Source organism: Vanellus vanellus, assembly GCF_965231255.1.
Source record: "Vanellus vanellus genome assembly, chromosome: 5".
NCBI classification, from domain to species: domain Eukaryota; kingdom Metazoa; phylum Chordata; class Aves; order Charadriiformes; family Charadriidae; genus Vanellus; species Vanellus vanellus.
Window position 1 is genome coordinate 66,080,902 of NC_138910.1, and position 14,171 is coordinate 66,095,072.

At 41.4% G+C, this 14,171-nt stretch overlaps 1 protein-coding gene across 1 annotated transcript; it reads left to right on the forward strand.

Moving 5' to 3' along the window:
- Window positions 1-337: 337 nt before the first annotated feature.
- On the forward strand, window positions 338-8,223 carry LOC309672530 (uricase-like; the record flags this gene model as incomplete). Its single annotated transcript, XM_082484058.1, has 8 exons — window positions 338-343; window positions 831-1,049; window positions 1,828-1,944; window positions 2,066-2,144; window positions 5,806-5,992; window positions 6,468-6,591; window positions 7,018-7,101; window positions 8,086-8,223. 8 exons carry the CDS (start codon window positions 338-340, stop codon window positions 8,221-8,223), a joined length of 954 nt encoding a protein of 317 aa, XP_082340184.1.
- Window positions 8,224-14,171: the final 5,948 nt, after the last annotated feature.

Below are 14,171 nucleotides of genomic sequence, written 5' to 3' on the forward strand. Positions count from 1 at the left end.
AGAATGTGACAGCTGTTTCCATCTTCTGTTTGAGAGTTCTGCCTGCTTACAAAGCAACCTTCCCGCCCCTCACGGAAGAATTGCTTTGATACTCACCGCTTCCACTCGGCCTCAGCGCAGCAAGACCCCGCATCCCTGCGTGTGTAACGGGGGACAGCCCTGGGGATGTGGAGCACCTGCTGGGAACAGAGGCTCTGCTGCTAACAGGGGGCTCTGCCACGCAGGATGCCAACCGCATTTTGCCAGCTTCTGCCTGAAAACAGAGAGGGCTCAGCGCATCGCAAATGTGGAGCCTGACAACGGTTGTGAGAGCAGGGAGGCAGAGGAGTAGGAGGTGATGAAGGTCTGTTCTTGGTGCCAGGGCAAATCAGGAGTTGTATTTCAAGAGGCGCAGCCCAGCCTGGCAGGGCCAGCCCCAGCAGAGTGACTGCGGAGAGCGCAGGTGTGATGCTGCCTGCCCTCTGCATGAGACTGAATGGACTGGGACGCTCTGCGTTCAGAGATAATGGAGGGAAAACTCAGTGAAGGTCTATATAGTCAGGACTAATCCAAAGATGATGAACGAGAGAGAGTAGTTCACTGTTACTCCTGTTATACGATCTGTTTCCCATAAAACTTTAAAATTCTATCACAGCTGTTACTAATGTAATAATAGCTTCCTAAAGAGTTTTTTCTTCCCATCAGGACTTGGCAATTTATAATGGAAACATTTTCATTATCACAGGTAACCACAGAAATAAAGGCCATAAACATTATTTGTGTTTCATCAACTGAGCATAACTCAGGCTTCCACTGAGTTCCTTTACAACTGTCACGTATTTTCTCTGCAGATCAAGGATGTAGAAGTCCTCAACTGCGAATATGGCAAGAATACAATTAAGTTTCTTCGCCTTCATAGAGAAGGGAAGAAGCACTTCGTTAAAGAAGTGGAAGTGTGCACGCACCTCCGGCTGACTTCTGCTCATGAGTACCTGGATGGAAACAACTCTCTTGTGATACCTACAGACACCATAAAGAACATTGTCCTTGTGTTGGCCAAAAAAAATGGGGTATATTTTAACAAGCCTTGCTGTTTCTTATGACTTCACATGGAAGTGTTTGTTATACTAACCTTTTATTTTCAAAATGTATCAAAATAATCTCTCCTTCCATTAGCATGTCAGATCAGCACTAAAGTCACCTTCAGTGATTTGGGAGAGAATTTTTCCTCAGCCACTGCTTATCCTGTGGACTCCACCTTAGTTTTCCAGAGCCTTTTTTTCCTCACAGAGCTAGCAGTATTTTTTGTAGGTTTGTCATATAAGATCCATCTTTTTTTTTTTTTTTCAACTCAAAAGCACATAATACTGCATTATTCCTATATAGCATGTAAACAGAAGGTCACAAAATATGTGAGACTCCTCTTAATTCTGTTAACCGTGCTCTTACCTCCCTCAATTGCATTTATCATAATGACAAATCTGTAGCGTCAATTGTCTGTCTCTGTAATGAAATCCCATCTTTAGCCGGTAAAGCTTTATCAGTATACCACTACGATTATTTTGGCAATATATCCTCAAAGGGTAAGGCTTCTGCAGCAGTTTCTCTCAGCCCAAAGCCTGCAGCTTGCTACACCACAGAATGGCAGATTTTTGATGTGACTGTAGCTGCTATTTGCAGCATATGCTGCAAGCTGATCAAATGACTAAGCACAGCGCGCAAAACCAGAAATGAGAGAAATCTGTATTTTTAACATGGATTCTTCCCAAATATTTATAACAATCAAAACAATCTACTTCTGTACATGAGGTAATTGCTTCTTTCTAATAATACTGTTTGCTGTTTTAGATCCCAACTTTAGAACAATTTGCTATAGATATCTGCAAACACTTCATGACAACATTTTGCCAAGTGGCGTACGTCAAAACCTACGTTCAAGAAGTACCATGGCAACGTCTACACGAGGTATCTAAAATACTAATACATTCAGTTTGTTTATGCTGGAGCCATTTGTCACTCAGTTCCTGTTTTCAAGCTAAGATGGTATTTATTTCACTTTTACTTACATGTGTGCTTTAAATTGCAGAATGGCGTTCCCCACATCCACTCATTCATATGTGTTCCTGATGGGATCCGCTTTTGTGAAGCTGAGCAGTGCCGAAATGGTGAGAAAAGAATTTGCAGCTTCCCCTACTTCTCTGTAAATATTTCCGCTGACGAGAGATGAAGGTGGCTTTAGAGATAGCTAAAGGTGTTACAGGGCTTACAGCACAGCCAAACCGCTCCAGAGGTCTAAAACAAAGAACACTTTTATAGTCTGATTTTGCAGTCCTTGATCTCTGAGATATGGCTGAAGAACTAACGTGGCTCACCTTTGTATGTATAACCTAAACATTTAATGGTTACAACAGCACATCCAGCAGAGCTGCTATATACTGTCACAGGATTTAACAGCCTTCTGAGAACGGCCTGCTTACTTTTTTACATTATACTATGTTCTGCAGTCTCACTATTATTGTTATCCTATAGATAATATATCATGAAAGCACACTGCTGTGGGCCAATTGCCTAGTTTGCAGCTATTTTCAAAACCTTGTCAACATGCCTTGGTTTTATTTCTAAGAAAGATGCAATTTCATTGCTGCAAGGCCAGGCTGGCTTGAACATCATGAGCACTCAGGTCTACGTGCAAACAATTTTTTACATGAAAATACTTCAGAGTGCGCTTACTATTTTGCACGCAATGTGTAAACAAAGCACCATTTGGTTTCACTAAGTTTTGTGATACTTAAAAGACATAGTCTTTCAAGCTCAACTGTCTGTCTGTAAATTGGCATTCCAAAGGGAGCGTAAAAATTATCTCTTCCTCCTATGACTCACAACAAGAGCATAAGTTTAATCTGTGTTTCATTTAACCCATCTCTCTGGGAAGACTACTGGGAACTGAGCGGAGACCACTGTATCGTTTCACACAGTGGGTTTAGAGGCTTTAGGCACTAGTTCAGTATCTATCTATTACTGCCATAATGTAACTTAGAACTACTTCCTATCCTACCCTCTCTCCCTGTTTTTCTAATGCGTCAGGGTTAGGACCAGTGGCGAGATCAGTTTCACTTGCAGACAGGACACAAGTTCTAAAAGGCGCATTTGAGCATTGTCCCCATGTTCCTGGTGAAAGAAAAGAGAGAGCCTGTACAAGTCTCCAGTGCCTCTTGGCCTAATTTTTTTTAATGTTCCTAGTAATGTTAACTACTGCTGTATTTTTGGCAGCCTCAGTAATATTGACTTTGGTTTCTGGAAAATGTTAAGAAAGAAGCCTGAATTAAATAAAAAAAAAAAAGATAAAGAGTTTATGCTATCTTGAAAAGCCGCTGCTCTTAATGTGTAGATTGAATTAAATTTTTCATCACCTTGAAAATTCAGCATGAAATTCTGCAATTTCAGATTCCACACAAAAAAAAGCCTTTAAGGCTTACTGAAGAAATTACCTTTCCTTCTTAGTCTTCCCTTCATGTAGCCCTTTAGCTGTTTCTTTAGGATTCCCTGCCTAGGTGAACAATAACCAAAGAGGAAATTTTCAAATCCCTTTTACTTTTCTTATAAGAGAACCCTCTCTATCTTTAGCATCCTCCTATGCACTTATCAGCCACACACAGAAATGTATTTCTCAGTTAATCCTATCTTTTAACACTTTTCTTATCATTAAAAGAAACCTAGTGAGGCTTAATAGAATTAGAGACTTATTTTTTGCCATTATATCAGCTGATAAAAGGCTCAGAGTTTTTTTGAGACTGAAAACATCATAAGTAACTTAACAGAGTCAACATTTTACAACTGAAGACAGCACAAGCACAAAACATACTGAAAGCATAGCACAAGCTGTTCACCTCAAAAACTTTGCCTAGGCGTTATGTTCTTCAGTGCGAGTTTCAGGTTGATTGCTACAGAGCCAGCCAGTCAGCCAGCCTCTCAGTAAATCACTTATTACAAGGCACTCTTTCAAACAAGGCTATGTATTTGAATATGAGATAACCATATCTCCAGGTCCACTGATAGTATCTGCACTACATTAATACCCATGTATTACAACTTTATACCCAAGCAATGAGTTCATAGAATGGTTAGAGTTGGGAGGGACCTTGAAGATCACCTAGTTCCAACCCCTCTGCCACGGGCAGGGACACCTTCCACTAGACCAGGTTGCTCAAATCCCCATCCAGCCTGGCCTTGAACACTTCCAGGGATGGGGCATCCACAACCTGCCTGGGCAACCTGTTCCAGTGTCTCACCACCCTCAAGAGTGAAAAATTTCTTCTTAATACCTAATCTAAATCCACCCTCTTCCAGTTTAAAACAGTCACTCTTCGTCCTATTGCTACACTCCCCGATAGAGTCCCTCCCCATCTTTTCTGTAGGCCCCCTTTAGGCACTGGAAGGCTGCTATAAGGTCTCCCTGGAGCCTTCTCTTCTCCAGGCTGAATAACCCCAATGTCTCATCAAGAGAGATTCAATTCATCAAGATCTGAACAAACACCAGAATATCCTGTCCAAGGACAGTCTCTTCTTTAGATGTTTTTTAAAACTTTAGTAAATAACAGGGGGATGTATTCAAAATTACAGATATACCTCCTTGGACTCATTCAAAACCAGTAATAAATGTAAACAAGAAATAGATAAAATGCAGTTTTGATAAATTGCCAGTTTAAAAAAACAAACCTCTGAACAATCATGTAATTTAGAAATATCCATCACAGTGGAATTATTTCCAGTACAAACTCCTGCAGAGACACAGTGTGAAGACAAAGTCTGTCAGTCTTCCCAGTCCAAGGCAGGATTACTATGCACCAGAGGTATTCAAGGGTTAATTTAGAACTAGCTAGTGTGACCACCAAGAGCTGCACAGAAACAACAGCTTGCGCTTCAGCCACTTACTATCTATACAGGCTGTGAACAAGCCTGCATGCCATAAAGTTTCTCTTTTCTGCATCTGTTTGGGGTTTTTTTTGGCAGCTCTGGTCAGTGAAACTTTCAGTTATCAGCTTGGTGTGCTTTAAATGACTGACCTCTTGAAATTGTTTAGCCGCCGTGTTTGTCAAAAGAAAAAAGTTCAGGACACAACTGTTTGGTCTTTAGAAGATGATAATCCGCCCATGCAGCAGTGATCTACAACAGCACATTTTATAAATAGTGGCTGAGAGCAAAACCACTGTCAGTTTGAACCTGTGGGTGGCATCTGTATCAGTGCCAGTTCCTGCTAATTAGCTGAACTGCAGGGATTTGCATTGGCTCCTTGCCCTCTAGTTCTTACGGATGCAAAACTCAGACCAGGATGGGACTGTAAGTGAATTTCTGATTGAGGCTCCAAGTTTTTGTCCAGAGAGTTTCTACACTCATCAGTGTTCTTAGAAAAGGCTCACCACACCTCTCCTGTACACCGCAGCACTAGTAGCCTATTTCATTTCCCTTCAGAGCAATTAGTAGTCCCTGAACTGACATCAGTGAGAGCCAACCCAAGCATGTCCCAGCTCCAAGAAGGTGAGATAAAGGGTGTCCTCAGATCTCCTTGACTGCAGTTCACTTGATGGGATTCTCTGTTTTCTAGACTGAGCTCTGATTTCAGTAGTTTCTGTCTTGTTTCTTAACTTTCTGCTAACATCAGTGTGCAGAAAATAATTTTTAGTAGTTTGGCTTGCAACAGAAGCACGCGAGTGAGTCCTGGAGAGACTGCTTCGTGGTTCTGGAGCTGTCACTGCAAGTACATACCCAGAGGTTTCTTTCTCTCTGCCTGAAAAAGAGCTCATATTGTCTTGTGGTTTTGGATCACAGGTCCTCTGGTTGTTTTTGCTGGAATAAAAGATCTGAAACTTATGAAGACAACACAGTCTGGCTTTGAAGGCTTCTATAAGAATGAACACACCACACTTCCTGAAAGGAACGACAGGATTTTATGTGGAGAGCTCTTCTGCAAATGGTCGTATGGCGAATGCAAGGATTTCGACTTTGACTGCATATGGTATACATCAAATCAAATATTTATTACCTAATCTATGATCCCAAAGTCCCTGTATATGGGACAGCAGGTGTAAGCACCAGACCTGCAGTTGCTGTGCACCAGGCACTCACAGATCTCAGTGGCGGCACTAAGCACTTGTTAGGAGGGGCGAGAGGCACACCTTGGGGGGTACTCCTCTCTCTGACAGTGCATCAATGGACAGTTTGGTGTTCAGTACAAAACACTTTAGGAGAACAAACAATTAGTTTGTTAAATACTTTTAGCAAAACGCCTATTTGTGAATTATAGAGCTGGGGTAGGGGGCGGAATTTGGAGGTGACAGGATAAAGAAATTGTTCTTCCATAAAATCCCACATGCTATGTATTTGTCAGAAAAGAGAGAAAATGAAAAAAAAACCCACCCCACAGTAAAACATTATGGATCTAGACAGGGAGAGCTGATACAAGGTTTTGTAAGAACCTCTGTTACCTCTAGGAACAAAATCCGTGAATGTATCTTTGAAGCCTTTTCTGGGCCACCTGACTGTGGGGAATATTCACCCTCTTACCAGAAAACTGTCAACTGTATCCAGATGTGCGTCCTTTCCAAAGTGTCACAGGTATCTTCTTTCCTCCTGCTGATGTTTTACTTCAACAATAGTGAATGTTAATCAGAGCACTGAGAAGACCAAAATAAGCCTGTTATTTCCTCTGGCAGTTCTAAGTAAGGCTGGACACTATTTGGTGGTACAGCTAAGATGGTCTGAAAAAAAATACAAACATGCTGAGGAGTTGATATGCTGCTCCCCAGCTGTAAACACAGTGGGGGAGAATATCACTCAGTGCTTGACAGCACATGAGTAAAAGTGAAAGGGGGGGGGGGGCTACAACACTGTCAACATGTTCAATAAATTGCATTTGGTCAACTGTACATATTAGAGGTGGGGGGATTGCATTTCATTTGCTGTAAAGAAAAGCAAAGACTGTCAGGCTGTTGGCTGAAAAGGTTCCCTAATTCATCATCTCACCTGTTTTCATGGTTTCAGGTACAGGTCATAGAAACTGTCTTGAACAACACTTTTTTTAATGTCGTAGACATGAAGAATCTAGGCTTGACCAATGACAAAGAAGTAAGTAAATACTCCAAACACAACTTGCCTGGACTCTTTAGAAACAGCCAACCTTAAAGCAAAGCTGCAGTTCTGCATAGAACAGGGTTAAAGGGAGCAAACTTTCTCCCCAGCCCCAGAGAAAGCTCCACCTTACCTCTAAAAGAGATTTACACTGATTACAGAAGGATAATTGCCTTCTTGTGTTGTTGATAAAAACGAAAGGAGCACAGTGGAATGCTTTGGAGATCAAAAGGATCTGTAAGATACGTAAAAGAATGTGTAGGAGACTACCTCTGAAAAATCAGTCCCGTTTCCTTCACTGAATTGGACTTTTAGTTATAATGTCAACTTGTGCAGTTTTAATCAAGCAGAATGTGTCATGGCATCCTTTCATATAGCCAGGTAGCATGAAAAGCTAGCCCACTATGGCTTTTTCTACTCCACTGGTAGCACCACTGAGGCCAGGGAGCATCCTTGGTGCAGTGGGGTTACAAGTAGGTTAGCTAAGCCATAGACTAACTCTAGGTGACAGAAGACCAGCACTGTAAGGGAGCACTGAAATCTCTGTAGCCATTAGGAGCCAAAGCAGCCCAGCAGTGGGTAGGGTATAAGCCAGACGTAGGGGATGAGATACATTTGCTGCTCCCTCCACAGCTGCTCTAGCTGACAGCCAGGTCCAGCTGAAAGCCTGTTACATTATCCGCACGTGACAGAAAGAAAGTGGGTTATTTCATTTTGTATCAATGGTCTATAGTCTGTTTATGCTCTAGTCTCCCTCCCTAAGCCTTGTGATTCTGCTGCCACCCTATCCTACCCTTGCCCTCTTTCAGGTGGACATTATAGATCCACTTTCACCTGAGCTAAAAACAACATCTACCACTGATGTTCATAAGAGAAGGAAATGGCCTGGGCATGATGTAATGAGGAGGTGAATAACTGCAGTTTCTGCTGACACATCCCTGGCTCAGAAATGACCTCTGTGTTTGTGCTTATCCCCCTCAGGTTCTGGTTCCAGTGGAAACTCCCTATGGCTCCTGCGCTTGCACGCTTGGCAGGAAGAAATTCTTAGAAGCACAAGGCCACGTGCTAAAAGATGAGAGGCAAAGTCAGTTTGGAGTGGCAGCTGCCCAGGGAAACTAAATCTCTTGGCTACACTTACACCTTCCAGATAAACTTAATGGTATGGCTTTCCTGTCAACATATACTCCTTATTGGCCTCTTCCATTGCTGACTACTTTTCCCTCTATGAACTCATGAGGTTGGGATTTCTGAAGGACCCTCAGGAATTCAGAAATCAAAGTCTGTCCCTGAATCTAAGTGTGATTTGTGGATTGAAATCCCCTACAGTCTTTTGAAAATCCCATCTGGAAACATTAGTCAATTGATTTTTAAACCAGCTATTCCCAGGACTCTTAATGAAACAATTAATTTTATAATGTCTGTAGCATGTTTTCGATGTTTAAAATCAGCAACTCTGTATATTCTACTTATTAGTGTTCCCGCAGTAAAATGAATATACAGGCATGAGACCAGATGTTTCATTGATGTAACCTGTTATGACCCCTTGATGCCCCACTGATCGGCAAAGCTGAGGTTCTGACCCCGTAGCTGAATAAGGAATCAGTCAGACACTGATTTCTTTGTGAAGGAAATGAAAAAAGAAAAAAAAAAAAAAGAGTATCTCTCATATCTCTTTTGTGGTGTGAATAGTTACAGCTGTTTACTAATTTCTCTGCATGTATTCTGACTGCATGGCTGCTGCTGCTACTCATCAAACTATACATTTACTATAATTACTTTTAAATTAATCATTGAGGTGTCTGAGGTTTTGGTCTATGTCTGTAAGTTTAATTAAATAGTTTTCATTAGTCTAATAATCTCATCATGACTTCTGAGCAGGCAGGAATCAACCTAAGTAACCCTATTACTTTTGGGAGGGGTAGGGAGAAAGCGAGGCAGACAGACAATGCATATCTTACTTTAGTAACCCCAGGTGATAGCTTTGAACATAGAGATAAAAGCTATACAGGCAACAATTCTCATCTTGCAAACTGGCTTCCACATTTGCAACAGAAATCCTTCTCAACTTCTGACAGCTTCTAACCGCTGCTCTCATTTTCTCCGAGCATCATTTTCACAGACTCCATGTGACAGAGTGCAAATCCAATGGGAAGTGCCCGAAGTTACTTCTGAAAACTGCAATTCAGTTGTCTTTGTGCCTTCTAAATTTGGCAGACCTGCAGCATTCCTCTGGGTACAATCATTAAACTCATAGGCAGCAAAATGAGTAACATGTCCTGCATCTGTGACATTTTGAGGTGCTTTGCAAGATAGGAACTTGCCTTGGTGAGCAGGACGTAACAGATGCAAAGGGAAGACACTGTTCACAAGTCTGAGACCTCCTGAAAAACCACAGAGTGAAGCTGTCCCAGATATGCTGTTATCTGGTCACTAGCCAATTCTAAAAGTTTTATTTGCAACACTTTTAGCTTTTGCTGGGGACATTCTTTCTTACCTTGTTAGATTGTGTTACATTGTACTTGTGGGCTTATATCCTGCTATTTCTGCAATTTTTAAGTGCTTGTAATTTATTAATGTATCTTTTAAGGGCAAATAAAGAGCAATATCAAAAACAAACTAGTATTTGACTATTTACCAAGTAAGAAATGAAACCATTTACTACGTATATATAAATGCAAATACTGTAAGTAAAAGAAATATGTTTTGGTTCAGCCAATTTTACCTCAAAGTGACCCACCTTGTTCCGAACGACAGTTCACTGCCAATAGATGGAAAAATAGATGAAAAAGGATCTTACTGAAAAGTTCAGCATTTACCTCTTTCTAAACAAGGCAGATGTTCACAACCCACTTCCTTTCTACCTTGAGAAATTCATTGCATTAGGTGGTAGATTTTCTTCATTACTATTTGTGCTTCATTCGTGGGCTTGTAAGGTACTAGGTGGACCAACCTTCATGGCAGAATGAGGACTCAAAGCAGTAAGTGGTTGTTTATTTAGTCTCTCCTGTGGCAACAAGCACACAGGTATGATCATGCAATGTTGTTTCTATAAACCTACGCAGACACGCAGACATTCAGCAAGTCTCTAAAGGCATATCGGCACAGCTTCATCCAGCACTGCAAACCTGAGTCACTTATGTGGGCAGATTGCTTCTAAAGAAAGTACTTAGGCAATCGGAAGAAGCCCAAATTTTCCATATGGCAATTAGATTCAGATAACAATGACATAAATCATTCTTGAAAATGGGATGTAGCCAGACTGATTTGGGCCTGAAACCTGACCAAATTCCCATTGGCTTCATTAGATTCAGTCTCCACAACGGACTTGCGTTATTTTAATTGAGAGACAGTTTTTTTTTCAGTTCCTGTCCCGAGGAGCTATTCAAGTTGCTTACTGTGTTTTACTCAGAGGCAGCTGTGACGCTTTGCTGATAAAATCACACTTGATGAACATGAGCAGCAACTAGCAGATTGTAAAATTGCCATTTTAAATAAATCTTCCTGCTGCTAACATGAACCTCGCTGGTCCTGGGCTATACCCCCATAGTTTATAGGGCCTGGAGCCTCCTATCAAGACACAGGGTATTTCAAGTGCACAAACATCTTGCTATCATTTTAACATCTGATTCTTTCACATCCTGTTTCTGTTCAATTCCGATAGCTGCCCAGGACAGTCCAACCACAATCCTCCTCAGCTGCTGATCATGCTCCACCCACAGCCAACGTCACATAGATAAAATGCACTAAACTCATTAGCCAATATCTAAAACAGAGACAAAATGTCACCGTCAGGGTCAGTACAAGTGATCTGTATTACTCTATATATATTCAGCCTACCTGCTTTCCAACACACATTTAAACCTGTCAGTTTTTATTAACTATTACAGTGTCAGTACAAGTGATCTGTATTACTCTATATATATTCAGCCTACCTGCTTTCCAACACACATTTAAACCTGTCAGTTTTTATTAACTATTACAGCTACTTTTCTTCTTTAAAGTTGTCTTGTTCTTTTTATTTTAATCTTGCTTTTATCAGGAGTACAGAACCCTGATTCTAAGTTGAACTGAGCTGACAAAGTGTCCAAAAAAACCCTTTCTAGCTAGAAATCTCAAACTAAATACTTTTGAAGTTAAAATCCCACTATTTGTGTGCATACAACAGCCAGCCATCTTCTTCCTGGAAAGTGCACAGCAGTATCTAGAAAAGAAACCTATTAAATGTCTCCAGTTATAGAATAAAAAATGTCAACTCACAGCTCACCTGTAGTTAGGATATAAACTGTTTTCTGATTCTGAGATGGAACCTCACCATTCATAGCAGGCTGAGAAAGAAGAGACACACACCTACCTGAGTGCATGCACACACACATGGTCCCCTAAGTATAAATATATAGATGTATAAATGGCACTTACAGATCAGCTGATATATGACTGATCTACGGCAATCAAATAAGAAACAACATGAACTGGGATTAGTCGTTACATAGTTTTACTACAGACTTGCAAACTCAGCTGCATTGAGTTGAAGCCTGCCATGTTCACTGCAAGATCCATCCCAGATTACACACCAGGACAGCAGTTCACCTCTGCCAGGCTCACAAAAAAACAAGCGGTGGAGAGAACCAGGAAAGGGGCACATGCCCTATCGCTGCCTGCCAGAGAGAGCTGGAGGAGTACTTCATGGACTTGAAGGGCAGAAGCAAAGGTAATCATTCAGTCCTGTTAGCTGACCAGAGCAGGTCAGGTATTGCTGCAAGTAAATGCTTGCCTGTGGTGACAGGCATTTGTAGCCCAGGTCCTGATGGATGGAGATGCACAGGGGAGCCAGCCTGAAATGGGAACAAAAGGTAAAAGAGGCAAGAAAGACTAGAAGAAAAGCAGGAAAGATGGGGGAAAGGTAAGAGGAGGGAGAAATACAGTGATAGTAACACACATCAGACAAATCAAAGAAGAGAGAGAACAGAAAATAAAAGAAGTCAGTGAGGACAAGTATCTCCTATCTGGCTACTTCAGAGCTGAAAACAAAACCTCAAAACAAACAGTACTGGAGGGACTCAAAACTAAAAAAATAAGAGAGTAGAGAAACCTTTGGTGCAGAGGGGAACATAAGAGCAGAAACCAGAGTGCCTGAGTACTGAGGGAAGCTTCTGCCACCTCTCAAGAGTGGCATTAGTTATAAATGCCCACACAAACATCTACATCTGACTGGAAAAGACAAGACCTCAAGTTTCAATGGCCTTGTACACCTGCAGTGTTTCCAAATCTTTTAGATTACACATATTTCCAGATAACAAAATCCAGGCAAATTGGCATGTGGTATTTATACAGAAGGGAGGAGAGAGTAGAAGAGCAGTATCCTTGTGAAACAGGGTTGCTACACCCAGGCATACGCCCACTTCCACACTTCTTGCTATGGTTTGGCCACCAGCTGGGAAACAAACTCGGTTACAAGTTCCTTACTCTTTACTTGTCCTGCTGCAATCCACCAGTGCAAGACAAAGCAATGTTACTCTTGAATCAGAGATTGGTGCAAATGATGAGCCTTCCCTTCCTTTTTTGAGATGATTTAACTGCTACAAAGTCAGGGGCATCCTCAACATAGCAAGTACTGCAGAGTGTTTATAGAGGGGCAGCTGGATTATAGCAATCATCTGAAAAGGAGAAGAGAACATCTTGAGATGAGTGCAAGCCTGCCAATGCCAAGACATTTGTTGTTGCCTTATCAGCAGATCAGCTGATGATACTACAGCTACAACTGCTGACTGTTCCTTTAACAAAGATGCTCACGAGTGCAGCATATAAATACAACAGTGGTCTCCAGTACTCAACAGCAGCCTTCACAACCACCATACCAAAAAAAGGCATGGTGTAATTCTTTCAAATAATTTTTTTAAGTGCTATGAAAGATTCTGATAGATGTGCACTAACGGTATTACAAAAAGGGTAAGAGGAGGGACAAGGGAATAGCAGGACCTTGGCTGCAGCACATCTCTGTGTTCTTGTGCTGACTGGCAGCAGGGCAGAGGAGCTGACTGCTGCTTTGCTCCTTAAAGGTACCTCTAGAAGGAGGCCACTCTCTAAATTGCTGGTTCAGTGTGAAAGCCAGGAGACCTACAGTACTGAGACCATTGTCACTCTCACACCCAGTATCAGCTGAGCAGTCAGACACCTGGCGGCTTAACCACTACCCTGAACATAGTGAGGGGTTTTAAGGAAGAGGGACTCTCCTAGCTGCAGGCACATTAAGGGCACGTTATAAACTGGATTCCTGCATAGCTCTGCAATTCTCAGAACCACAGTATTGACATGGTATCCAGTAATGCCCATCAGTTGCTTCCTCATCTCAACAGCAGCTGTGTTTTCTGCAAGAGGAATGGTAGCTAAAAATAATCTGTCTTTTACTTCCTCTTTCAAAGCCTCCAGTCTCTTTTTAAAAGATTTTTTTGTTCTCCCAGAAACAGCAAGGAGAATGTAACACACAAAAACAGAACGGTCACCTGCACAAAGAGAACAGCAGCATTAGAAAGCTCAGAGAACAGCAGGAAACTACAATAAAGATCAGGAACAGTAAAAAAAATGGTTACAGTTCTGAGCAACATCCTCCAAATTCCCTTTCATACTTGCAGCAAGCTTTCCGTTAGGCTACTTGCATGAGCCAGTTAGCGGTGCTGATCAAAAGGGGAATATAACCTAGATGTTTCTGAATGCAATTCATTTGCTCATTAAAACATATTAAAAGGAAGAACAGTGCTCAGTAATCACCAAATGCACTCTCACGACTGCACAGTGGAGATTTTTATTCCCTCATGGAATAAATATGCTTTACTTCTAATTCTGTGTCACCCATAGATCTACAAAATGTGTCAGTCCCACACCAAACATGCAAATGGAGAAAAAGTGAATATTCAATTCATCCTTCAGTAACACAGCACTACTTATTCTCATACAACAATGATCCTACAAATACAGGGCTGGTAGGTATCTCCAAATTGCTATGTGCAGCTGCTTCACATAATCCTTTTCATAAACATACCTAATTTTATATTAAAATATTTAGGAGTTTA